The following is a 27983-nucleotide window of genomic DNA, read 5'->3' on the forward strand; positions in this document are numbered from 1 at the left end:
AAAGCAAACTTTGGTTAGGCCCATGAACATGTGTCAAGTGTTGAGAAGGGTAGTGAGGATACAACTTGGGTTAAAGTGGTGAGCAAAAATATTTCCTTATACATTGTGGTATAACATCGTGACAAAATAAAATTCATATCTGAACAATAGTGTCACAAAAAGAAACTCCATATCTTTAAAAAAAAAAAAAAAAAACTCCAATCATAATCCCAATCATATCATACTACCAGATTTCACAAAAAAAAAAAGTCAAATCCATAGCTATGACAACGTTGCACATACTAAAACATTATTTTTTATGCTTCTTTCTACTAGTGTTTTCCTTCTCAAAACTAATAGAAGCTTTTTCTGGTGGCTTCCATAGATTTCATGCATGTTTACTTACCAACAATGGGTAATTTAGTAATTCTGGGATTGCATTCATAATTCAGCAAAAGAAGCCACTAGACACAAAGGGCCATTACAATAATAAAACGATCTAATATCAAAATTAAGACAATCTGGTGTGCCTTCACTAACAATCATGCATGATCGAAGAAACTCTGGCATAGGTATCCCAACTAAGTTTGCAAACTGATCATAACAATCAAATAGGGATAAAGCTTGAAAAAACCAAGCCTGAATACAAATAAAACTCTCACAAAAGAGAGGTGGAAAATTCTCACAAAAAGGAGAGTTGAAAACTAAACAGAAGACCTAAAGAGTCTATGTGACTTATTCCAAACATAAAGAAATTGCAAAAAAGGATGGTGGTGGAGATCTGATGCTTAGACGCAGCCACAGTATGGGTGGAGGAAAATCATAATAAAATGAAGACAAATAGAGAAACTTTCTGTTTGTAAAAATGAGGGAAGAGGGTAGAAGGGAGGAAGCAATAAGGGGAGAGGGGAGGAAGAATAGTGGCTTCCTCCCTCCTCAAAGTGAAAATGACATTAAGGGTGTTGTTTTGGGAAATGGGGCCTAGGGTTTTTTAAGGATCGCCAAGATAAGGGGAAGATGTACCTCAATTGGTTAAGACTCTAAGAGTATTTACTTTGCACCCGAGGCCCTAATTTCGATTCCCCCCTTTCTCAATATCGCTTGTATTAAACAAAAAAGTGAGTACTTTTTTTAAGGTTAATGTTTAATGATTATGTTAGTCAATTTCCCAAAAAAATTCCAACCCCTTCGTTTGGATGAAAGAATTGAAAATTACATAGAATTCTAAAATGACAGAATTTAGATTTCTATCATTTCAATTTCCGGCAATTGAAGATTTTAGTATTTGGATTTATATATGTTGAATTTTGTAAATGACAAAATTTTGTAAATGTATGGAAATTGTGAAATGACGCCTATTTTGATGGAAATTAAACTTGGGAATTTGATGCTCCAATTTCCACGATTTTTTCCGTGCGTCATTTAATAAATTATGCGCTTAACTTTCCAAACAAATGAATTGTCAGTTTCTCCTCTTAAATTCCCGACTTTTAGCTAAATTCCGAGTTATTTTCCCTCATCCAAACGGAAGGTTGCTAAATTCCTAATTATTTTTTCTCATCCAATCAGAGGGAATGGATATGATGAGTATACAAATCAAAATGATTTTTTTTAAAAAATTTCTTGTAACTGTATTTACTAGAGGCGGTAATTTCCCAAAAATTAGTAGGTAGGGATAGGAAGGGCACAACTGAAACCACCCAAAATCCAAACAGAACCTAGCAGCTTCAGAAATACATAATTCTCAGTCGAGTGACAAAATTTGGGGCAACCCAAACTGGACGCGCCTCAAGGGTTTTGCTGTAAACGCAACACAAACTCTTCTTCTTCGACTCATGGGAAGCGCCACAGTTCAGAAAACAGAGGAGGAGCTCCGTAAGGAGATCGATGAACTCCAACGCCAACAGCGCGAGGTCTGTTTTTCTCTCTCTACAATTCTCTCTCTCTATATGTAAAAAAAAAAATATTACTGTTTTCACTTTGATGGCTATATGCTTGTTTCAAAATCTTCAGATTACGGAACGGCTTCGAGACCCTAGGGGACTTCGCAAGGGAGGCTTGGCGGCTGCTGGTCCTCGCAATTTTGCCGCTAATGGTGCTCGTCCGCGAGGCTTTACTCGACCCGTAATTTACCTACTTGCTTATTTCAATTTCAATTTCGTTTGTTCTCTATCTGTTTCCATGGGAACTAGTTACTGTGAAATTTTGCATTTTGTCTCAATAAAGTTAGGTTCATATAACGTTTATAATCATTTTTTTAAATCTAGAGTTGTTAATTGGGCTTTGTGTTTTGTCTCTTAATTTATTTAAATTGACTTTTCAGGCAGATAGGCCTGATGAGGATCAACCTCCTGCAAAACGCCGGCTTTCATCAGCTGTTGTCAAGGTAAGGCCCCTTGCATGGTGGTTAATCTAGTTATGTTCTTTTTTACTTCTTTTCTTTTGGTAGTTGTTAGAATTTTGAGAAATTAGAAAAAATCATGGTTATATGAAATAAAGGGTTTGTTCGTTCGTCTTCCTAACATTCTTTAAAAATCCTGATTTGGAAATAAGGTGGAGGATGGAGAAATCACTGAAAATGCTGAAGAGGCCAAGGATGTGAAGAAGAATGATACAAATGAGGAAGCAAAAGCTGATCAGAGTGATAGGAAGTTGCCCAATTCCCAACAAAGTGGCTGGTCAAGGAGGGATGGAAATCACGGAGCAGCAAAGAAGGTAACTTTGAAGTCTTTTTCGTCTCCCTGAGGAGTGTTGCTCTGGGACCATAAATCTTTATTTACTTTCATTGTTTTATTTTTTTGGTTAGGATTTTGAAATTCCAGCAGCAGATCATGTTCCAAGAGTATTGCCGAAAGAACAGGATCCCAGCTTGGTTAACAGGAACAAAAGAATGCTAGGACAACTTTTGGGGACTCTAGAGGTATGTGTGTAGTAGTTTTATTGGTTTTGATCAGCACCCAGTGGTTGAACTAATTTGTTTAGTTATGATGCAAACTTTTAATATGGATTATTAGTAAGAACATCTTCATTTAGGCTTTTTGTTCTTAAAAATTGTTATCAGGTTCTTACCAATATTTTCGATGGTTTCCGTATAGTTGGGAGTCTATTTGACGCATAAAACAATTACTCTCTCTCTCTCTCTCTCTCGCTCTGTCTGTTTTCATTTAGTTGTTATTTTATTCCTCTTGTCCATTCCTTAAGTCCCATAGGTTTAGTTCTGTCAAATCTAACCCATGTCCAGCTAAGAAAACAAAAAAATTGCATTACATCATATCTAAGCTATACAATATCTTTAGTGACATCAGCCCTCCAATCCCATAAAGAGGTATTGAATCTAACACATGTCCAGCTGAGTACCAAAAAAAATAAAAATTACATCGTGTCTAAGCTAACCTTGAGTGACATCAACCCACCAATCCCCTAAAGAGGTAAAATACAGGAGAAACCAAAGCCCATAAAGAGGTAATCAAACTTTGGTCTGCAAAAATCCATTCCAGACCTTAATTTTCAAAGATCCTTCTATGTCTCATCCGTTAAATAGATTTATAAAAAAAAGGTATTGCTCTCATGAGCTATAATTCCTGCAAGAATTCATGCCTTTGCACAGTACTTTAGCCTTTCAAGTGATAGAAGAGGGACTGGAAAAGGAAATAAATGGCTCTTCAATGAACCTTCTAACAGAAGACTTGCACAAAAATAAACCTAAGAACTCAAAATTCCAACTGTTCGGTCTATATGAATTTAAAGTTACACTTTCTCACAAACCATTCATATTTCTACAGAGATCAAAATTCCAACTCAATGGAAAGGAATTATAAACATGTTGGCAAGGGAGACAATATACCAGTTCAAGATCTTTCACAACTAGATTCTTCAGTCTATACTTTAACCACATGTGGATTTACTGCCTATTGGAATACCTAAATAATATTTACGTTAGCTACCACTCTTCCAATTTACTTGTGAATTTATTCCCTCCCGACACCTCCTTGGCTACCAACGTAAATGAGAAAGGGGAGATTGGCGAGGAAGCCACTAGTTGGTCTTTTTAGTTTACAAACCATCAGTTTTCACTGATGACATATGTTTCCATTACCTGCTTTTATATGTTTATTATTATATAGGCATTCCATGTATGGTAGATGCAGGGCATCGTTTGCAATGATGTGGTGTCCAATGAAATAATGTACACCAATTACGGATTTAGGCGTTCACATGTTTAGGTCTTCCTTTAGACTTCACAGTATGCATAAGGGATGTTCTTCAACCCTTTACAGTCACCATATATTGAACAGATGAAGCAAGGAAGCCACCAATTTGTCTGTTATTTAAAAACCATCATTTTCCGACTGATTTTTTTTTTCCATAACCAGTTATCAAACGTCAATTTTGTTTGGTTTTTATTGAAATTGCATATACTTATATATTCTCCCTGTGTGTGAAACTGTTGCAGAAATTCAGGAAAGAGGACATGCAACTTTCAGGAACAGAGGCGTTCATGCGGAGATCAAATTCATTACAAAGAGTGAGTATATAATTAACTTCTATTATACTTTGTTTTATTTGACTGTGTTTTGGTTTTAAAACATCAAATTGTTTTCAAATTGTGAGTATGAAAATGGTTTGTAGCAAGTATATATCCATGATCTGTAAAAATAACTTCCTTACGATCCTCCCATTTTATATTCGCAAATTAGTAATGGTGGCCAAGATTATGTTGGGACAGCCTTTTCCTCTCTATATATTTTTTTTAATCTCGTGTGTGTTGAAGACAAGGCCTTGGAGAGAAAGATGCTCAACTAAAGCTGTGAGAGCTATGGGGTAATATGAAAAAGAAAAAAAAGTGTTAACCTCCATTGTTTCAATTTTTTTTTCTTAAAAGGACCATGAGCTATTGTGCATTTTTGTTATTATGCATTCAGGTTTCTCTTGTCTGGATATCTATTATGCTATGCAAGTCTGAATGTGCACATACACTCCTGCCCACTCTTAAAACTTAAACAATGTGTACACTTGTGAGTAGCAATTTATGAAGGCCGTCTGTATCTAGCTTGATTCTTGTCTCTCAGATTTTTGGGGAGTTACCAAGTCGATAAACCTGTCTGAATATAGTTAAAGAAAGGTGCTTGTACACGTGGGAATTTGATAAACATGAATGGATATTTTGAAATCAGAAATAGTGTGTACTTTCTGGCCTAGCAAGGGTTGTAGAGTTAGCTGGGTGTTAAGAAATTGCTGCGTGGGATTCTGTTCTTGTCCTTTTTTTTTTGGGGTACTTCTTCTTTCTCTGTAAACTTATTTTGTTTCATATCCAAACGAAAAAAGAACTATGGTGGTCCCAGTTGGGGTACTTAGGCATTCCATTTTATGCACCCTGTCAGCTCACAGGGACCATTTCTTTTGATTCCATATTGGAGTTTCAGAACAGTCTTAATTGTACAGGACACACCTGATTTTCTGATCTCTTTGGAACTTAACCTATAGTTTTGTTTTGCCTTTTGTTTTTCTCTTTCTTTTGTGAATAACTGACTTTAAAATGAAAATTTGCTATAGTTTAATTGCATATTATATGGATTTTATGGTACACATTATCCATTTTATATAGATGTGCTTGTATATCTAGACCTGTCGTTGGTGCATTTCGTTTCAAGCTATTTTTCTTCATTTTCCTTTTTCCTTTTATTTAGCAAGTACTTTCAGTTTAATGATGAAACTTGTAATATTTGTCTTACTTTATGCAGGCTGAGCAAAGAGCTCGTGAAGAGAGTGAAAAACTAAGGCAACAGGAGCGTGAACAAATTGCGGAAAAGCGGAGGAGAGATCTGGTTTGTTTACAATTTCTGATACTTTGATCTCTACTAGTCAAACCTGAAAATGAACTTCTGTTTGAAGAACGAACCTTATTCTCTAATGCCTGTGTTTATTTTTGGCTAGACTCTGCGGGCACGTGTTAATGCCAAGACGGAAGAAAAGAGATTGGAACTGCTTTTTCTTCAGTGGAGTGAGCATAATAAAAAACTTTGCAATTTTATAAGGTAAAATGGTTTCCAATATCAATTTATATTGCTGTTGTTTTCCTTGATGTGTCATATCTTTGCTTACCATCTTTGACAATTGAGAGTTTCATGTTCTTATAAAAAAGAAGAATATAAATTCTAATGTAATTCTCTCACAATTTTCTTTTCTTTTGCAGGTTATTTTTAATTTTGGTCCAAAAAGTGTCCATATTCACATTTTATTGGGACAAAGATAAGTTTCTATTCATGTGAATAGTAGTGTTGAAGCAACCTGATGAGTGGTGTTTCCTGCCATTGTTGTGGGTTGTTAGGTAGAATTAATTAGAACTTTCCTCTATAATAATTTGTTACTCAATTTTGATTGGTATGTGTTCTTTTTCAGGACTAAGGCAGAGCCTCCAATATATTATCTGCCCAAGAAACCATTGGATGAGGATCCTACGTTAGCTGAGCAGCGAAAAGAAAAGGTGAGTTTCTTGTGACATAGATAATGTCGGGTCATTCTTTACTATTTTTAGGGCACGTGAATTCAATTTTGTGCTTGAGTTATGAGAAGTTCATGAAGGGTGGCCCTAGTGCGATCCTGATTTACAGTCCAATAAGATAACAATGGAAATTTTTGGCCAGAATTTTTTTCTACATTGATAGGGACTTTCTAGAATGGAAAGCTGCACAAATGGTTTTGCTAGAGTTTTCGCTTGATTATTCTCATTCAAAACTGCATATCAGGAGTTTCTGGAATGGAAAGCTGCACGAAGGGAGGAACTGACTGAGTACCAGAAGCAGATTGGGGAGCAGTGTATTGCCAATGCTGAAAAGGAGTTGGAGAGGTGGCAAAATGCAAGGAAACCAAGGAAAGCAAACAATGATGTGATGAACTTACAGGAAACAATGGACAAAGAATTGGACACACATAGGCTTGAGCATGGCCCCAAGAAAAGAAAGATCCCTGATGGAAGCAACAACGACGAAGATGAGGATGATGTGGAAGATATCAATGTAGCAGAGGACTACATGATTGATGATGTGCTAGATGTTGATGATAACAGCCGGAGGATTGATGAAATAGTTAAACCAGATGCAGGTAATACCAGTCCAAATGCGGATGCTGTTGAGTAGACCAACCATCGAACCTCTTTTTGTAAGTCGACTCTCGTAGGACTATTTTATTTCTGTAGTTCATTTACTTGCCTCCTGTCAGGCAGTTTCTCTATTGGTGTGTCTTTATGTATTGTGCTTTAGAGTTAACTTATATTCCATTCTTCCCTTTCGCATGCATGTGTATTTCGGAAGGGAAAAATTTGGTCTTATAGATTTTAGTATAGTTGTTGCTTGCGACTGGGGATGGATTATTTGTTTTGTTAGTGCATATTTTGCATGGGAATGAAGTGCACAAGGAATTTTGCCACAATTTAAAGCTCAATTCGTATAATGTTTATACATCTGACATTAGTTTTTTTTTTCTTCTTCTTTCAACATTCTATTTGAACTCAAAAACTTGCTCTCCAACCATGAGATGTGGTGTGGTGGTAGCTCACCTCATTCCTTAACCATGAGGTTGGGAGTTCGATCCCCGCCCATGGGAATGGAGCGCATTTCGTGGCCAGCCGTTTACCTCCATTGAGAGAGCTCCCGCGGCGAAAGGGATTAGTCACTGCTGTCGGCGGTGGATACCCTTGGGTCTCACCTAAAAAAAAATAAACTTGCTCTCCATACCAATCTGTACAACAGAGTAATTAGTTATCGTTTTATCTCTAATTTGTAAAGAAATAAACTTTTTTCATACTATAGTTTGCCGCCCCCCGACACCACAATGGTGGCATTTTGGACAGTGCAAGAAGAGGTGGAGGCTGAACCGGGAGGAGGGTTGGGTAGGGTAAGGTCATGCCTGCATAAAAACACTTCCTTTTCCATTACTTCTAATTTACACCAAAAGTTAAAACTATAATAGTTCCTAGTCTAGTGCATCGTTACAGAAGTTGGTTTGCACATAATGTTTCCTAAAGTACCACATTTTAGGTCTTCTAATGGCAGCCATATTTTCTATTTCACAACCAAAACGTCAAAAGTGAGTCAACTTCTAGTCCGATCTAATATGAAATGAAATGGAAAAGGGTGAGCTACAAGGCTTAGCAAACAACTATTTATGGTCAGAGGTGAGAGCGAGGATCACAACTGTACAATATTTGAAAAAAACCGTAGAGAGTACACAAATCATAGAAGAACAAATTACCATTAATAGTTATGCAACAACAACACAATAGCTTTTATAATCCTCACCAGAGTTTCTAATGATGCTTTACTGCCATGGTGGTCGCATGGGCCTTATTGCCAGTTAGGTCCTAACTACTTCAATGTATGAAGGCACAGACACCGTAATTCAGACGGTCATAAATTAACCACAATTTTGACTGTGTTTTTCTTTCTCAAAATAAGCTTAAAGTTATGGTTTCTCCAAGTTATATAGTTTGCTTAGAGAAGCATGACTTGGAGGTTGCACAACTCATCTTGTTCTTATTCAGACACTGAGGTGGCACACAAATAGTAAACATCAAATCCAAATTGATTTATGAAGGTTGAGATAAGCAATTCACTCCAGCATGAGGTGTTAATTAAAAGCACAAAGACTTAGTCTACAAAAGCATGAAGTGTCGACTTATTAAGTGCTAATCTAGTCAAGCACGAGGTGTCAAGTTGGAGAGAGACTTTCATACAACAGGAATAATACCTTTTGCTATTCCGGCCAAGCGCAATGACACACGGAATAACTTTTTAAATCGTAATTGCATTATTGCTATTCCCGTTACAAGAGAGTTTTTCTGCTCAAGTTGCTGCAACTAAAGTCTAATATTGCAATTTCATCGTTAAATACTTTTTCAAATTGCATAAGAGCCCCAAACATACTGTAAACATCTCCCCAAATTTTGAATAATTATATAACTCCTAACCTCCAGAAGTTTAATATCCTTAAATGTGAGCTGAGAAACAACTAAGCCACAATATTTAATGAAGTACTTGGTTGTTACATGCATACTTAATCATTGACTACCAAAATTATAATTCAGTCTTTTTCTTATCATTAGTGCAGGACTATATGTGGCAAAAACAAAAGTTATAATTTTGAAATTTTATATTAATTATAAAAACACGGGTTTTTAATTGGAGACGTCCCTGAATTGTAAATTATTTTTTTGTTTTTTTTAATAATATATTCTTTTTTAGAGTTAAATCTGGAAAGGATTTTCTTTGCAAATATTTTTTCGGACAAACAATGCAAAAATAAATAAATAGAATAAAATAAAAAACAAAAAGTGCAGTACCTCCTGCAACAGTAATCCCCATCAACAAAGTAAATTATGTCCGCCTTTTTATTTCTCTCTCAAGCAAAGTCACCAAAAGCGCCCCTCTCTCTCTTCTCACTCCTCTCTCTCTTCAATATCAAGCAAACAAACACTGTACAAGAAGAGAAGAAGAAACAGAGGCCACACACAGAGTGGGAGGGGGGGAGAGTGAGTGAGTGAGTGACCGAGTAAGCAAAAAACCCTCCAAAAACCCACCAAACAAAATGACATCAAGAGCCAACCCGAACCCGACCCCGAATGGAACCGCAAACGGCGAGCACAGACCGCGGGGCCCACCTCCACGACCACCGCCGTCGTCGTCAAACCCCCATAACAGTAACCACCACCCGTACTACCCAACGACGTCATCTTCCTCCTCCTCCTCAGCCTCCTTCAAAGGCTGCTGTTGCTGCCTCTTCCTACTCTTCTCATTCCTGGCCCTCCTGGTCCTCGCCATCGTACTTGTCATTATCCTCGCCGTCAAGCCCAAGAAGCCGCAGTTCGATCTCCAGCAAGTCGGTGTCCAGTACATGGGCATCAACTCACCCAATCCCACACCCGCCGCCGCCGCAACCGCCGACCCCAACCAAAACCCTACCTCCGCCTCCCTCTCCCTCAGCATCCGCATGCTCTTCTCCGCCGTGAACCCTAACAAGGTCGGGATTAGGTACGGCGAGTCCAGGTTCACCGTCATGTACCGCGGGATCCCATTGGGCAAGGCCACCGTGCCCGGGTTCTTCCAGGACGCGCACACTGTACGGCAAGTCGTCGCCACCATCTCCGTCGATCGAGTCAATTTGCTTCAGGCCGACGCCGCCGATTTGATCCGAGACGCTTCGCTCAACGACCGCGTCGAGCTCAGGGTCTTGGGTGACGTTGGCGCCAAGATCCGCGTCTTGAACTTCGATTCCCCTGGCGTTCAGGTCAGTATCTCCCTCTCTCACCATCTGTCGTCTCCGAAATTTCTAATTACGGTGCTTAGATTAATACATAATGCCCCAATTTTCGCTCTAAATTCTGTTTGGCTGGAAAGAAAATATGGGGCTTTGGGTTTTTTACTCCTCTCTCTGTAAGTAAAAAAATCACTGAGAAGCCCACTATCTCCTGTCCCATTCACTCTGCTTTTTCTTTTTCCTTTTTTTTCCCCCTAAATTGGGTTGGTTTTATTAAATTTTTGTTTTGGCTAACGTGCAAATGCAATTTGATATTGTTTGTGAAGCGGATATTCTTTCCCTTTTTGCATCAATGCCCTTTCACTTGTCTGTATTTTTAACTGTTTCCTTCCTACCTGCTTTGTTCTTTTTGTTCCAAATCATCACTGTCATTTTTGTTGGCTTTGTAGTTTTGGTAATTTTCTTAGATGGGTTTCTGTGTTTTCGCGTGAAGTTTCCAGAATTTCTGTCTTTTTCTTCTTTCTTCTTCTGCAAAATATAGTAACTCCGTGATGTGGGTTGTTTTTGGAAAAGCATATTGAGAAGGGGGCCTAGGGAGAGAAATGGGCATGAAAGAAAGCTTGGCTTTCTATAATAACGGCCGTGGTAATTGCGTTATTTTTAAGCACCGTTTTTTTGGGACGCGCCAATTATATGAGAAGTACATGATGCCATGAGCCTTTTCTTCTTGTAGATTTATTTGACCATAAGTTTTGTTTGAGAGTTATGAATGGTCACATGCATCTTTGGATCAACACGGGAAAAACTTACCTATACCGGGGATATCATTGCCTATATTATTATAAGTAATTAGTATAAATTTTGTGAGAATTGGCAATGTGTCCAAGTGATTAAGACTTTAAGGCGTGGTTAAGGCGTGCCATTTGGTTTAGGTTTGAGTGAAGCATGTTCCTGGATATTTGGGTCGGTGCCCTTTTTATATTAGTTTGTTTTCATTGTTTTCTGGTGGGTTTCTTTTTATTTAATTTCCGATTTTTTTTTATGGGAATTTTATTTGTGATTTTTATAGGGAAGAAAGAGATGTTTTAAGAGTAAAAAGGAATAAATTGTAGTTTTAAAAAAATAGGTCCCACCGGGAGTCGAACCCAGGTCGCTGGATTCAAAGTCCAGAGTGCTAACCACTACACCATGGAACCCTTTGTTGTTCTGTAGCCTTGCTTTGAGCTTTTTGTTTTGTGTTTTTATGGTCATCTTTGTGCTTCAAAAGTAATTTTTTCTTACCCCTCATTTTCCATGACATTTTTGTATGTTTTTTGGTATTTATTTCATGTTCCATGTCTGGGTATTTATTTCAGTGACTTGTATATTTAATTTCTGTATGATATAGTTTATTATTATCAGCATATGTGCATAATTGACTAGGGACAAATATTCAGAACATATAAATATGCTTGCAGGAATTTTTACATAATTGTTTTACATTTACTCTGTTATTCTGTCTTGACTGTGTGTGAACATTGGAACTTTCAAATAGTAAAATCCAAACGGGGAACAGAAAAGAAGAAAGAAAATGGTTAATTTTGCAGACCCAAAGAAAAAGGCAAAGATTAATTGGCCTTTCTGGGGAGCAAGAAAGCTTTGCGGCCCCGCCATGTGACTTTTGCTTGTGTGGGAGCCTCATGGGTGGGCCCACATGGTGAACTCATTTTCAACGGTGTGGATAATAATGGATGCACAATAGGACAATTGGAAGCTGATCTAGATATCTAGAATTATCTTTAAACTTTTTCGGGTTTTCGTTCGGTGGTGGTCTTTAGGCTTTTTAATTTCATTTGAAATTTTAGCTGCGTGACAGGTCAGGTCAGATAGGATCCAGCCTTGTCTTTTTTGGGGTCTCAGCTCAGCCTGAGGTAGAATTGAGCCTTTACATATCACCATTTGTGCTTGGCAGTGGCATGCATTAAGCAAACTTAAGCAAGAAGAAATCTTAACATGCTGCTTCTCCAATCTGAGTTGATATTTAGGTTTTTTATATTTCGTATAAAGTCATGTTTGGTGAAATTTCAATCAAATGATGTCGGAGTCATGTTTGGGGATGTGAAGCGTTCATTATGCATTGTGAGTTTAACGCGATAACAAGCGTTCATTGTGCATTGTGCGTTTACGTTGATCCTATGTATGTGATTAAGCATTGGGGTTATGGTGAAATGAACACGATCGAGAACACACGGTGCGACTTTGTGTGACGGACTCTTGTTTTAAATCATAAAATAGAATAAATGTGTAGGAAAAGAAGGTTTATATTTAACTAAACAACATGAATGTTTAAGGATGTTTTTAAGCTGGGTTACATTATATGTGATTTGGTGGTGCATGTTGGTCCAGTCACAATGCTGGCATTATTTGCTTGTGCAGACAGCCTTTTTCTTTATGCTTGTTTTCTTGTCCTTTTCTTTATCTTTTTTCTTGTGTTTTGTTTTTGGGGCTAATAAAATTTTCGGTGGATCTAAAAGTTTTTGAGTTGATGTGCAGGTGTCCGTGGATTGTGCAATTGTTATAAGTCCAAGGAAGCAGTCTCTTACTTACAAGCAGTGTGGATTTGATGGATTGAGTGTCTAGCCCTCCCTCTCACTTCACTTAACAGTAACAAATTCCCACTCTCCCAAGTTTTACAGTTTTTTTCATTCTTCTTGTAATTTTCACTCTTCAAATTGGGAGAAAAATGAAAAGGTAAAAAGGTTATAAAAAAAAAAAGGAGGGGTAAACAAAAGCCCCCAAGTGAATGCAGTAGTAGAGTTGAATAGCAAAGAGGGAAGGAAAAGTTTATAAATTTTGGGTTCCAAGATTTTGCACAAGTTTTAGATGATGATGTTGGTTTTGGTTTCTTCACTTGGAGGAGACTTGGAGAGGGCAAAGCTGCTAACTGCGTGTAAAGTGTAAAAACTGCCGCTTTCTTTCTATAATGCATTTTCACGCCCCATTTGGCTATAATCCTCTCTTCCCACGTAGTGTTTCCTTTGCTTTTATTCTTCTTCTTGACTTTTTATTTTCTCTTTTCTTTTTTATTGTTCGGTTTATGCAAATAATATTTGAGTCTAGGGTTTGGCTAATCTCTTCTTGGTGGTCATGGTCGTGGCCGTGGTTGCGGTTTCATAAATTGTTTGTCTTATAGAAATAGAAACTTCCTTAAATTTTAAATAAATAAAGAAAAATTGGGAAGGAAAAGTGTGGCTCATTCTTGCTATACTACTTTGCTTGCATGGGATGCCTGCACCTTGATATAATCAAAATTAGACCTAGCAATATTGTGCAATATGCAATATACTAGAAGCATATTGCACTTCCAAATGTCCTTTCTAGAAGTACAATCATTAATGAAAAATGAGCTTATAATAAAGCCTTCTTTTTTTTTTCTTTTTTTTTTCTTTTTTTTTCTGAAAGCGATTATGAGAAGAAGCGCTGCTTATAAAAGAACTTCCAAACACCTATATTCTAAACTTAAAAAATGGAGGTTGTACATCGAAAATATAAATATTAAAAAAAAGTAACTCCATATTCATGAGGAATGTTCAACATGACGCAAATTTGTCACAGTTTCACCAATCACATGGTGAATTTGAGAGCTAGTCACCTATTCCGAATGATAGCACAAATTCGTAATACAAACTCCTCTCCATGGATGGCATGAGAGAGACAAATCTTGATTAAGCCCTTGAATCCCCCTTTAAACTCATCAAAGTTAAAAGCAGAAATCATACTGCACGAAAAACGGACAGTTCCAAATCTGAAATCAACAGTCACAATGACCCAAATCCACCATAGCATAATCGAAAAAATTAGACCCACACCTTCAGAATCTTTTTTTAGAAATACAAGTAATAGGAAGGGGAAATTGACACATACATAGATACAACTATGATATCGTGGGGATTCAAACATAAAACATTTAGTCTGCCAGTCAAAATCTTCGACTCTTTGTTCACTGAGTTAGACCCCATCGGCACACCTTTTCCAACAAACATTTTTGTTGTCAAATTGACATAACATGAGCCCCAAAAATACTTTCAAGTATGCATGGACTCGGCCCTCAGAACAACGGCCATTGACAAAGGCATTGGTCCAATAAGATCTTATGGGCCCAGATAGGTGAGGGTTAAAATAGTAATTTCAGATTGAGGACCAGCATGGTTTCCTTTTTTCTTTTCTTCTCTTTTTGTTTTCGTTCGAAAGTAGGGTTTCTTTGTCTTGTTTGTGCAGCAAGCGTAGGGTTTCTTTGCTGCTGCCTGCCTGCTGAGTAAGTACCAAATCCTAATCCAACTGCAAACAGGAAAACAAATTAAAACAGGAAATAAAAAATTTATATCCGTGTGTCTATATAAAGCAAAGGGCACCTGCAACCTCTTCTCGTGGCTCGTCGTCGATTATCAAAAGACTTATATTTGTTATTGATTGTGGTTATAATTAAATGGAGAAATTAAAAACAAGAAGAGCAGCAGCAGGCAGCAGCAGAGAGAAGCCGTTGATGAATATCCCGAATTCAATTTGTTTCTTCTCAGAGTTGGATCATAAAATAAACGCAACGGAGCTTCTCGTCCAACTAAGCGATGGAGAAAGCAACGGCAGCAACAGCACTGAAGAAAACCATGGAAAAAGCAGAGCAGCTTCTCCTCCTCCGTCCGAAGATGAAGATGAAGAAGGTAGAATGCGTTTGTGGCGGAGGAAGAAAAGATTTCGGTCAATTTCGGATCTCTACGAGTCGACCGAGCCTCTTATTGTAGCAAATGAAACAAAAAGGAAGAGGAGGAGGAAGACGAGCAGGAGTGTGCAGAAGAAACATAAAAAATCAAACCAAGTAGTTGCTTGAATTAACCTCAACGAGTGAATCGATTAGAAGTTTAAAGTTTCCTTCAATTATGTTTTGAGAAGAACGTTCATCAAAACCATGAATGAGCTCCTCTTTAGAGTTTAATGTTCGACGCATGATCTTTTCTTACAAGTATGTAATATATTTACGGGCTAACTTTTTTTTTCTAGCACTTTTTGGGACTTTAAATCAACTTTTTTCAAGATTTAAGAACATAGTCATTCAAGGCTCCCTTAAAGCCCTTTACAAGTCCCCGAAGTTGTGCTCCCCTTGAGTGGTTAAAATTCTAAAAATCCAAAAAATTGGGTTGAAAGTCTTTAGCTTGCCAAAATTTCTCCCTTCTTGGTTTTCCGTCCTTGCAACCCCTCAACCCTTGGAACCAACCCCTACGGCTAATAAACCTGGTTTTATGCTGAGTTTTGTTTCTCCTCAATTCTTTTGAATTGGTTTTTTCATGATCCTTTATGTTGTGGAGGTGGAGTTGCTAGATCTAAATAAATCTTTAATTACTGGGTGCCGTGAGATCATGTAGGATGCTGGAGGTGCCGTGGCCTTCTTTAGCCAGCTGAATGTTGAGCAGTAAGGCCCTTTTACTTTTGATGCTTTTGGGTCCCTATTCACGCAAAATATGTTTTCTCATGATCTCTCTAATTCACTGGTTCTGCAAGGACTCTTCTTGATCCTCTTATGTGTTACCGTTGAGTGAGTTGGGCTTTATTTTGTACTATTTATCCCTCACTAGCTTGCTGGATTTAGTTTTCCATATTTATTGTATGCAAGAACCTCCATTTGAGGTGTATTCTTCTTGTACATTCTTATATTTGCCCCTATATTAAAGAAATTATACTTGTTCTATATATATATATATATATATATATATATTAAGATTTTGTTATTGGGATGGTAAGTGGGCCACAGAACAAGGCATTGGTCCAGTAAGCTCTTATGGGCCGTAAGCTCTTACGCACTGAGGACCAGCCGGGTCCCACCTTCCAGCATATTTCCTTGTGCAAGTAGGAAAGGTAATGAAAACGTTGAAAAGTATAGAACTCCTAATCCAAGCAGGAAAACATATTCAAACACATAAATAAATAAATAATAAATATCAGAAACCGACTCTGCCTATTTCCTGCCAGCGTCTATATAAAGCAAACGGACCTGCGACTTCTTCTCATCGCTCGTCGCTCGTTGAGTATCAACTAAGTTATTATTACCAACACCATAACAAATTATAAAAACACGAACATTTGTCATTGATTGTTAAAAATGGCGAAATCAAAAACAACAGCAGGAGCAAGCTGCAGCAGCATGAGCAGAGAGAAGCCATTGATGACGATCCCAAATTCAGTTAATTTCTTCTCGGAGTTGGAAGTAAATGCAATAGAGCTTCTCGTACAACTCAGCGGATCATCGTGCTGCAACGGCGGCAGCACTGAAGAAGAAAGCGAAAGCAAAAGCAAAACCAGAGCAGCTACTCCTCATCATCATGATGATCAGGTGTCGTCGTCGTTCTCCAAATACGAAACATTAGTGTCTGAAGAAGATGAAGATGAAGAGAGCTTCGAACCGAGGACGAAAAGATTTCGGTCGATTTCGGAACTTTACGAGTTGACAGAGCCTCTTAATCTTTTTATTGTTGCAAAGGAAACACAAGGGAAGAGGAGGAAGATCATGTCAAATTAATTCCACTTCCAAGTGGTTGTTTTTGTAATTAGACTAATTATTTTATTTATTTCATACATCTCCTAAAAAAACACAAAACGCGTTAAGCTCCGGATATGGTAATGTTGGTCTGGTTTCTGGATTCGAGAGATAAGTGAAACTACTTGGTTTGCTTTGTTCTTTTTTGAAACCATCCCAAAGTTTACACATTGAAAACTCAAAACCGGATTCAACCAAAAATACAAAATACAAATAGAAACCTCTTGAAACTTGGAAAACAATAGAAGCCTTAAGAAAATAAAGGTTCTAAAAGAAAATAATACAAAGAGCAACACCAAAGGATTGGTTGTTACATTGACAACACAAGATGCATATATGCAATATATGGATTCTCTTCTTCTAATGAGAACCCGACATTCGAAATCTGTCTAGCTCTTCTAAAAGAGTTTTAAAATGAACCTTTCTGGGTCTGGAGAGGAGAGGAGAGGACTGATGAGAGCGATTTTGTAGAAACCCGATAAATATCATATCATCTTACCGTGGTTTCAAGATTCATTTTCGAGCATTTTGACAAGGAAGTAACAGAGGGCATTGAGATGCCTTTCCTTGTACCTCCGCCAGTACTCACTGCGTTGTTCGTCGTTGACACCAAACAATAAATACTTTAGTAATATGGTGTATTCAGTTAATTTTAGGGTTCGTTTAACAGTACTCTTAACCTAACGTGAAACTTAATGGCGTTAAGCTCTTCTCCCCTTTAACATCTTTGAACGTTTTCCTTCCCCCCAAACCCTCTACAACATCTATCTTCCCACTTCGTGATATCTCCTCTTTCCATGATCTCTTCTCTTCCTAAATGTGTTGCAACTATAGATTCCTGTTTAAGCAAAATTCCGCATGGGAATATTCGTGGGTTGATTCCTCAACCTTCGATCTTCCTTCTCTCTCTTCCTCGATCCATACGAAATAAATATGAGTAAATAGACCACACTTGGAGGGTGTTGGCCAAATGCCCTCCGATACTTAAGTTAGTTCAATTGGATCTTGATAAAGATATGACAATAATGGATGGGGTTTTCTCTCATGGGGAGAGTTGGGTGGCCTTAGCCATGTGTGGTGGCCGGAGTCGTGTGAGAGAGAGAGTGGGGGAGGGGGCGACAATAAGAGAGAAAGATTGAGTCCAATCCAAAGCCACAAACCCACAGAAATAAAATAAAGTTACAATAGAAAACATAAAAGATAAAGAATGTACTACTCATCAAGATTATTCAAAACAACGTTGCCACCAATGAGAGAGTTTTTGGATTGATGGTGCAAGAAGTTTTGGGGGCAGACGTTGCAGAGAAATGGAGGAGGAGAAGAAAGAGCGAACGGTTCCAAGAGGTTACAATTTGGCTACTTTCCAAAAACTTGCCGAAATAACTAAGGGTCAACATGGTCATTACTCATTGAGGACCAGCCGGGTCCACCTTCCAGCATTTTGCGCAAGTAAGAAAAGTAATGAAAAGAAAAGGAAAGAACTATAAATCCTAATCCAAGCAAGCAGGAAAACAAATTCAAACCGACTGTGTATTTCTCTGTCTCTATAAAACAAAGGGCACCTGCTGCAACTTCTTCTCATCGCTCGTCGCTCGTTACTATCACGAACAACATGACAAATTATAAAAACACAAATATTTGTCATTGATCGTTAAAAATGACGAAATCAAAAACAAGAGGAGAAGCAGGAGGAGCAAGCTGCAGCAGCAAGAACAGAGAGAAGCCATTGATGATCCCGAATTCAATTAATTTCTTCTCAGAGTTGGAAGTAAATGCAATAGAGCTTCTCGTGCAACTCAGCAGAGAGAAGCCATTGATGATCCCGAATTCAATTAATTTCTTCTCAGAGTTGGAAGTAAATGCAATAGAGCTTCTCGTGCAACTCAGCAGATCATCGCGCTACAACGGCGGCAGCACTGAAGAAGAAAGCGATGGCAAAAGCAGAGCACCTCCTCCTCCTCGGCCTCGGCCTTCGTCGTCGTCCTTTAAATACGAAACATTATCTGTAGATGGAGACGAAGAGGAAGATGAATTGAGTTTCGGACAGAGGAAGAAAAAGTTTCGGTCAATTTCGGATCTGTACAAACAAGTTGACAGAGCCTCTTAATCTTGTTATTGTTGCGTAGGAAACAAAAAGAAAGAGGAGGAAGATCATGTCAAACTAATTCAACTTCCAACTGGTTTTTGTTTTTGTAATTAGACTAATTATTTAATTAACCTCAGCTCTTAAGTGAATGATATCTATTTATTATTATTATTATTATTTATATCAAACATCTCTCAACGGTCACTATTTTAGCAGGCAACTTCCTTTCTTGGGGAGCAATTAAACCTTTTTTTTAAACAATATTTACTGAAAATGCCCTAATAGAGGTCACCACGATTCCAACGAACTACCAGAAAAACAAAACGCGTTATATTTCCATTAAGCTCTAGGTTGTTGTGTGCCAATAGATTTGAATTCTATTAGGGATCGTAAAAATCTTATCAGGTCTCGAACCCTAACGAGGAGGTTTCAAGGGAAAATCAGGTACGGATGCGGAGATCATTGAATTTTAAAAATTAATTATTGGCAATAAAAGAGAGATTGTATTGTTATTTCCGTCTTCGCGATAAGTGATATTTATTTTAAATTGATAAATATATTAGATAACACTATTCCCTTTACATATGTTACGTAGAGTTGCTCTTTATTGATACATGGCTACCACCATAACTCCTTCAACACTCCTCATTCCCCCTCCTTTACGGTCGTCTTGCTTTTTTGATTCTCTCTTGTTTCTTGGCGAGTCAGCGACTAAAAGGAAAAAGTTCTCTCTTGTTTCTCTTATATGTTGAGAAATTTGGAGAACTAACCTTTTCTCTATAACACCTTCAAGACCTTTAACCAACTTTTTTCAAGATTTAGAAATATAGTTATTCAAGGCAGGCTTCCTTGAACCTTCTCGAGGGCTTTTGATTGCTCGAAGTCTTAAAAAAAAGGTTTGAAGTCCCCTCAAGTTGTTAAAAATCTGAAAAATTGGACAAACACTCTTTTAACATTAAATCGGGTACTTTCGAAAATTTCCCCATTATGTTGTCTATCAAAAAACAAAACATTTTGTTGTCCCGCATCAGCTGGTAAGGATTGACCCAACATTACCTCAAAAACATTTTCTCGTCTCTTAACTGACGGACTTGGCCTCGAGACAAACCACCACCTTTGATTGAACAAGGCATTATTGGTCTGATATAGGGATCGTCATCCGGCCGGCCCAAAATGTTTGGGTTTGGGCTGGGCCTCATGAATTCTTTTATTTTTTGTGCCCGGTCGGGCCGAAGTTTCAAAGGTTTCAAAATTTAACTAAGTATGAAAAATGAACTTTTGAAATACTAATGTTTTCAATGATATTTTTGGCGTTTATATTTCTTACATCTTGAATAATTAAACACGATGTTATGAGATTTAAGTATAAAGTATACATTGACTTATTGAGGTATCAATATTGGTATAAATTGTATCATATACCAAAACTAGATTTTCATATTTTGATTTGTTCGGAATTTGATTTCTAATATTTTAATTGAATCCGTATTGGGGTATTGCCATATTTACATTGTAAACTTAAGTAAATGGAGAAATATAAAAATAAATTAAAGTAAAAAGATAAGACATTTACTTAAATATTTGGAATGGAAATAAGGCAATATAAGGCAATGGGCGTGCCGGACCAGACTGAAAGTTTCAAATCCTAAGCTCAAGTCCTACCCAACCTTAGAACGGGCTGAGTCGAGCGGGCCTAACCATCGGATCAGGCCGGACTTTGGCCCATCAAGCCTTGGACTACCCACTTAGGCCATGGGCCAAATTATGATCCCTCCGATAAGTGTTGTGGACCGAAATAGCCCAGGGCCAACATGGTCATTTCACATTTTTCCTTGTGCAAGTAGGAAATCCTGATTCAAACGGTACAAATAAACGCGAACCGACTCTGGCTCTACGTGTGTGCATGCGTCTATATAAAGCAAACGGCACCTGCAAAACTTCTTCTCATCGCTCATCGATCGTTGATTATCAACTAATTTATTATTATTATTAAGAAGACAAATTATAAAAACAAATATTAATATCGGGTATTGATTGTTAAAAATGGCAACAGAAGCAGCAGGAGCATGCGCAAGCTGCCGCAGCAAGAGCAGAGAGAAGCCATTGATGATCCCAAATTCAATTAATTTCTTCTCAGAGTTGGAAGTGAAAGCAATAGAGCTTCTCGTACAACTCAGCGGATCATCGTGCTGCAGCACTGAAGAAGAAAGCGATGTCAAAAGCAGAGCAGCTTCTCCTACATTATTCGCTGAAGACGAAGACGAAGATGAAGTGAGTTTCGGACCGAGGAAGAAAGGGTTTCGGTCAATTTCAGAACTGTATAAGTTGACAGAGCCTGTTAATCTTGTTATTGTTGCAGCAAAGGAAAATAAGAGAAAGAGGAAGAGGAGCATTTGATCAATTTAACTTCCTGTTGTTGTTAGACTAATTAATTATTATTGTAATTAACCTCAGCTGTTAAGTTAAAGCTCTAGTGATATGTTATCCAGTTAAAACATGCCCCGTGGCATCCTGAGTGATATTTTATCCAGTTAAAACATGCCATGTGGCAAGCTCGTAATTACCAAACCGTGTTTAGAAAGAATTGTAAATCTCCCCAAGCAAGCAGGCAGGCGTGTTGAATCAAAAGGCATTATAATAGCGTAGAAGATGAACCAATCCATTTTATTACCAAGCTGTGAATTCTGCCAATTGCTGCAATTTTGTTAAATTTTACATAATAATGGTAATGCTCACATCGCAATTTCCTCCTCAAAGAGTTCCAACAACTTCTTTTATGGCATAACACCGTGCAAGTTAGCCATTCGGTACCAATCCCAGGTATCCGAGTAATTGGTGAACTCAGTCTCCATCGTGCAAAATCAAAGATAACATGTCTAAAAAGAAGTAAATTTGAGGGCAGGTGAAAGCATACTACACGAAAACAAGGCAATTAGAAGAACATATCTTTACTTGCTAACACAGGTTTCCTCCCCTCTAGACAATAAGACTTGAACTTGTAAGAGATGATGCAATCAGGGTTTGGCTACACAAAGATAACACGACGATGTTCTCAAATTGTTTGTACAATTTACTTTTTCAGGAACCGAGGTGTCTTGCGTAAATACAAAATCTGAGATCCTGTTTACTCTTCTAAATCATGATCTAAGTATGCAGCTGATTAAAAAGACAATTCACAGCTTCAGGTTCTTGAAGGCTCCTTCAATGCTCTAGATGGAATACATATTCTGTCAAGTTCTGCAATTTTCTGGCATCCAGTTTCTGCTCTGTAACAATGGGCTGCTTCTTCACAGTAAGCATTTGAGAAGCAGGGTCCACAGCCCAACCTTGCTGTTGTACAACTGCATATGACAACCAAATCTCAAGAATTTGCAACATAAATGATAACATGCCTAAAAGCATATGTATGCAATTAATGGAAAAATCATAAAATATTATTCTCTTTTATATTAAGGAAATAAGTCATTATTTATGATAAGCAGTGTCATCGAGGACTTGGCAAGCTTTAAAGCAAAAAGAACTGTTTTTAAAGGGAATATAAGAAAAAGCAATGAAAAACTGTAGTTAATCAAGGTTCCTAAAGTTCTTCACCCAGATTTCACATCCAAAATGCTCCAAAATGTAGGCAGGTACGCCTTTCTTCTTATATTTTAATTTGATCAACAGTATGTACAGAACACCCAAATCCCCCATAACATAGACATTTACTTGCCACTCTAATATGACAGCTCAGGCTCATTCAAGACAATATGATTAGGTATGAACACAATTACACCAAAGCCAACTCTGCCACTGCGTTTAATCTTTTTCCAATCATCCATGAGGCTTCTTAGTGACTTTTCAACTGGTTTATCATTCTTGATATATATATTCCTATGTTTGTAAATCTCAAAAATAACCCCTCCTAAAGCAGCGGAACCTTTTTACAGAGAATCTACTTATTCAGGACGAATATACTTCAAAAAGGTCATACCTCCAACTGTTACATGGTTAATTTCCCAATGACATATCTACTATCTTTTCTCATAGACAAAAACGATTTTGGTTTTTGATTTTTTTGGCAATTCCGTATGTTCTTAATGTGCAGCAACGAAATAGGGTTACTATCTAGACAAAGCATTAAGATGTTTGTTTTTCATTTTTTCAGAAAATAAACTTAACCCCGGGAGCAATTTGGAACATATACATTTGTGAAAACAGAAGCTTACAAGTTGTGGCATCATCCTCGCTCATTCCAAGGAAGAGAGCTGTGTCTTGAATGCTTATTGTAGAATAGGCAGACTGCAGGAGCTGAAACATATTCTTTGTGTAAAGATCTGCAAGAAGTTCAGAAGACAATTAATTATGGCATGAATTGCATAAAACATAAGAATTAGTACTCTACAAGCTCCCTTAATCACCAGAAAAATAATGAAACAGAGTTATTTGAGTGTTGATCCCCTCATCAACAATTATCACAAAACTATAGAGATGTTTATATTTTCAATTCAGCTAAATATTCAAGTGTAGATTATGTTATGCAAGTCATCCGCATAGAACTTATAAGCACAACATGATATATTGAACTGGACAATTGTGCCAGATTGGAAAGTACTTAGACATCTTTCTCCACTGAAACAAGAGTAAATATCGTCGCTCAGATGGCTAGAACAGCTAAATCATCATCCCAAAGACATAATTAAAAATACTGAAGAGAGCATGAAGGTCTTCGTCTTGGAAGACAGCATTATATTAAGCATCAACAATGTTGTGCTTTGGAAAGAACCTTACAGAAGGAACTAGAACAGGCAACAATGATATCAACTAACTAATTCTAGTAACATTGATGACATGAAAGGCTTGGCATATGACAATTCAATTAACGAAGTGTTAGATAATGGATAAAAGGAACTAAATAATGTTAGCGAGTTGAACAATATCACTCTTTTGACTTGAGTGGATATAATTTTTCATAAATCTAAAAACCATATTATCATAAATGTACAAAACATAGACAATACTGTTTTGTGATCTAGAAAAACTTGCCTGAAAAGGCTGCAACAAGACCTTGAGCTTCCTGACTCCAGTCATATCCACGAATAGCTTCATACACACCCCCATAGTCTCGCACCCACAACTTCTGGCCAATTTTCCAAGCAGCAATGACTTCTGGATTGCCCTCTTTGACTGTGGCAGGCATTGATTTCCAAAGAAACCGCATACTATTACTGCATATTCACCACCCGACAAATCAAATTCTAAATAAATGTAGAACAAAAATAACAAAATAAGATTTAAGTTTAACACAGGATACCCCAAATAGCCAAACAACATTAACAATAAAATGCAAAATTGCAATACAACACGCAATCAAAACCCAGAATGGCAAAGCAATATTTTACTCTTCAAACCATCATCAGAAAAAAAAGAAAAAAAAAGAAAAAAGAAAAGCAGATTAAGCTAAAATAGAGGTATAGGGTTTGGGAGCAAGAAGAACCAAAAAAGAGTAAATCCTAATATTTAAAATTAAACAAAAAAAAACATACATATCACCAGCGTAAATGTGACCGAGAAGATGAATGGCGTAAGGCCAGTCGTCCTGAAAAGCAACGCCCTTGGCTGCGACCTGTACGATCACAGAGAGAGAGAGAGAGAGAGAGCAGCGAATCAGAATACAAACAGAAAATTTTGAACTTTTTATGGATTGAAACCCAAATCAAACCTGAAGCATCTGTTCGTCACAGATATCGGCGACCTTTTCATACGATTTGGAGGTCAAAGCCTCTGACAGGAGAGAGAAATCCATGGCTGCTCTCTTTTCTTTGCTCTCTGTATTTTGTTAGAGTGTCTTTTTTTTTGGGATCAAATGTTAAGGGCTGTTTCTGTTTGTATCCTATTCAAGTAGGAACTCAAAGATTTTTCTTAAAAACAAGGGGTTGTCTAATTCATTTTTTAAGACTTAAAAAGTTGTTTGGTGTGCAACGTGAAAACCATTTTTAAATGTTTGGCTGAATTCTTGAAAATATTTTTTTTTCCTTGATTTTTTGTAATTAAAATATTTTGATATATATTATCAAAATTATATTAAGTGCCTATTTGGCATTGCTTACTTGGGTGATAAGTGATTTTTTAAAATTTTTTGGAAGCCCATCCCGTTTGGTAAACTATGAGAAAATTACTTGTTAAAAATTGCTGTGAGAGAAAGCTATAAGGGAAAGTAGCTAATGAGATGCTTTCATTTTCTGATTATGCAGGAATTAGTTTCGAAGAGTCATTGGGTTTAATGATTATATGGGAATAATTTTCTCATTATGCTGAAATCAGTACCAATAACACTTTTAACAAAAAGTTTACCAAACGTCAAACTGCTTTTTCTTACAGTTGATTTCTCTCACAGCAAATCTGACAGTGATTATTTTCACAGCATAGCAATGTCAAACTGGTCATAAACATAATATTTTAACATCCACATTTTAATACCATTAATATATGATCTACAAGTTCAATTCGTCTTCAAGTCTTAACTAATATATATTAAATTAAAACATTCTAAATTAAATAAATTCTAAGACTAATGATTCTGAATATAATCCATCCGCATTGCTCCTACTTCTCTCTCAGTCATTTCATTGTCTTTTTTTTTTTTTTTAATAAGAAACGTAATTTCATTAAGAAGAGAACAGAACATAACAATACAAGGGGCAAGTTGTCCATTGGTCTAGCTAAACAGCTCGACAAAGATACATGGCACCAGACAAACAAAACTAGTAGTTGACAGCAGAATTCCAATCATACAATATAGCCTCAAAGGAACCATCCTTAAATTATGAAGACACCAACGCCAAAGGAGGGAGATGAGATTTATGTATCCACTATACAATTGTTCTTATTTTTTCAGCTCACATACAATTGATTTTCCTATGAATGTATATATATGACATGCAATTATATCATATCTCCACATCAGATCGCATGAGCTTAAGCCTTAATTAATTAGCATCTGGATCTTTTGATGCATATCAAAGCACCAGATGACCTTGTCAATGAGCGGACAGATTTGGCATTAACAACTGGGAAAGTTTGTTCTCCGTTATAGTTTGGTTTTGCTCTGCCGGCACCTGTTTCAACGAAGGAAGCCCCATTTTCGAAGATATCTCCTACAGAGTAAAACTTCCAGGATTCTTTGTCTCCAATGCTGTCCTTCCTCCAAGTGATCTGTGCGTACATGGAAAATCATTAATTAATTCATTAAGGGCATTGCATTTGAACTTGAATATATATACATTTGAGTTAATAATTACCTCTTTCTTGTTACCCGATTTTGGTGCAATGAAGAGGTTGGCTTCACTCTTAACACTAGGGTTCATGCTTCCCCCAATGGCATACTGCGACCATTCTCTGTAAAAGTTGTTCACAACATGTGCATATCCGTAGCGAATCCTGCATGCATGCAACAGTAATTTTGAGATGGAACCTCAACTTCCTGTACATATATTACGTACATACTTTGCTAATAGTAATAGCTAGAGGCCTTTACCTTGGCATTCTTTGGTTGCAGTTGGGTCCAAAATGGTTGTACACAACGGTCACCCTCATGTTCTTGTCCCGAAAGTAGCCATCATCATGGCCGAGAAGCATAACCTTGTCCTGGTCTCTGAACCAATTGTTGGAGATGGTGATATGGGTAGATCCGCGAGTAACATCAAGAAGACCATCCTGGCACTCGTAGAGTGTATTATGGTCTATCCAAACCTTTGATGCAGTTACCAACCTGATTGCATCTCCATCAACCTGCCCTATTGGTATTATCTTTCCTTCTGGACCCATAACTGTGCTTGGTGGTTGGGGTCGGCAATGATGGATTCGAAGGCCATGGATGATTATATTGCTTGCCTGATCACGTTTAAAATAATAATATAATTAGTTTACATGCATGAAAATGTACACAAGATATCTTTATTATATTCAATTGCCAAAAAATCTTAGCGAGTGTTGTTACAAATTTACTTATAATGTATGTATGTATTTATTAAAACTATTCCCTAACTAGTTCCATGAGATATATATAATACATGTCGTTCACCTATATTATAACAGTAGATTAATAATAGCACGTGGTAGTGTGATTATACCACTAAAACTGTCTCGACTATATGATCCCTCACTTAGAATAAGAAAATCAAGGGTTTAGGTTATCTAACTAACCCATACATGCTAATTAGATTCTTCTTTGATTACAATATAGGCTAGTTAGATTTTCAGCCTTAAACAAGGAGAACAAGAGATTACTTTTTCAATAAACTCGCGAGTGGTAGATTGAAATTTGAATATACTTATGAATATATTATAAGTATATAAATTTGGTACTTACTACATTTTCTTAAATATACTTATGAATGTCAACAGGATCAAGCCTAATGAAAACGAATCTTGACTTACAAACCAGTGATCTCAGGTCCAAACACTATAGCCAATTAAATATGTATGTGTGTGTATATAAATGTAATTAGTATAAGTACCTGAAAGACCAGCAAGCATGCATTACCAGCAATGTGAACACTAGCACCTCTTCCATCAATGGCAGTGAAGCTACTAATGATAAGTGGTTTGTCAAGCCTAATGCGCATGTCCTTCTGGAAGGTGATCCACTTTTTCCCTTTGATCATGGTAACCCCATATCTCAAAGTTCCCGGTTTGGGGTCCAACGCATTGTCACTTGGGTCCGTGACTTGATAGTATATGACATCTCTTCCTATGTTGTTGCTCATCTTCCCTGAAAATCCCACTGAGCATAATGCAAGTTCCTGCCGGTTACTTCTCCAATCCGAGTTCCATCTCCAGCAACCATCGATCACGTTCAATTTCAAGCCATCAACTTTTGTTTTCTTAGCGGAACTCGGGTTTGGAGCGAAGCTGGCAATGGCGATCAAAAGGCCCAGAACAAAGCACCAGATATTGGCATTACCATTGGGGCATCCATGACAAGCCATTATATATTTTATGTACTTTTCAACTCGCTCATGCACAGAAATAGCTACAGCAAGGTTTTTCTCTTCAACTGTTTACAGATATGAAAGAACGAGAATGGAGAGAGATATTTATAGCCGAATCTAATATTCGTAA

The 27983-nt window shown here is 37.3% G+C and overlaps 4 protein-coding genes and 1 non-coding gene across 5 annotated transcripts; 2 read left to right on the forward strand and 3 right to left on the reverse strand.

Annotated features, from left to right (window-relative positions):
• The first annotated feature begins 1673 nt into the window (after positions 1-1673).
• Positions 1674-7407, forward strand: LOC110764843 (protein-protein interaction regulator family protein). Its single transcript, XM_021967885.2, has 10 exons — positions 1674-1892; positions 1993-2103; positions 2303-2365; positions 2533-2694; positions 2786-2899; positions 4433-4504; positions 5721-5804; positions 5914-6014; positions 6379-6463; positions 6726-7407. Exons 1-10 carry the CDS (start codon positions 1815-1817, stop codon positions 7113-7115), a joined length of 1260 nt encoding a protein of 419 aa, XP_021823577.1. The 5' UTR covers positions 1674-1814; the 3' UTR covers positions 7116-7407.
• A 1960-nt stretch (positions 7408-9367) lies between these two features.
• Positions 9368-13221, forward strand: LOC110764881 (Late embryogenesis abundant (LEA) hydroxyproline-rich glycoprotein family). Its single transcript, XM_021967924.2, has 2 exons — positions 9368-10260; positions 12763-13221. Exons 1-2 carry the CDS (start codon positions 9562-9564, stop codon positions 12847-12849), a joined length of 786 nt encoding a protein of 261 aa, XP_021823616.2. The 5' UTR covers positions 9368-9561; the 3' UTR covers positions 12850-13221.
• Positions 11355-11426, reverse strand: TRNAQ-UUG (transfer RNA glutamine (anticodon UUG)). The gene has a single exon. It is a non-coding gene; the product is annotated as a tRNA-Gln (tRNA).
• Positions 13222-21813: 8592 nt separating the features above from the next.
• Positions 21814-24768, reverse strand: LOC110764824 (COP9 signalosome complex subunit 8). The gene is made up of 5 exons (XM_021967858.2): positions 24583-24768; positions 24407-24486; positions 23907-24088; positions 23090-23197; positions 21814-22222 (listed from the first exon to the last, which is right to left on the reverse strand). Exons 1-5 carry the CDS (start codon positions 24664-24666, stop codon positions 22083-22085), a joined length of 594 nt encoding a protein of 197 aa, XP_021823550.1. The 5' UTR covers positions 24667-24768; the 3' UTR covers positions 21814-22082.
• Positions 24769-25853: 1085 nt separating this feature from the next.
• On the reverse strand, positions 25854-27685 carry LOC110764877 (putative pectate lyase 2). The gene is made up of 4 exons (XM_021967921.2): positions 27380-27685; positions 26398-26753; positions 26162-26300; positions 25854-26075 (listed from the first exon to the last, which is right to left on the reverse strand). The coding sequence occupies exons 1-4, from the start codon at positions 27626-27628 to the stop codon at positions 25854-25856; spliced, it is 966 nt and encodes a 321-aa protein (XP_021823613.2). The 5' UTR covers positions 27629-27685.
• Positions 27686-27983: the final 298 nt, after the last annotated feature.

The sequence above is a fragment of the Prunus avium genome, chromosome 1 (genome assembly GCF_965620075.1).
Source record: "Prunus avium chromosome 1, drPruAviu1.hap1.1, whole genome shotgun sequence".
Taxonomy (NCBI): domain Eukaryota; kingdom Viridiplantae; phylum Streptophyta; class Magnoliopsida; order Rosales; family Rosaceae; genus Prunus; species Prunus avium.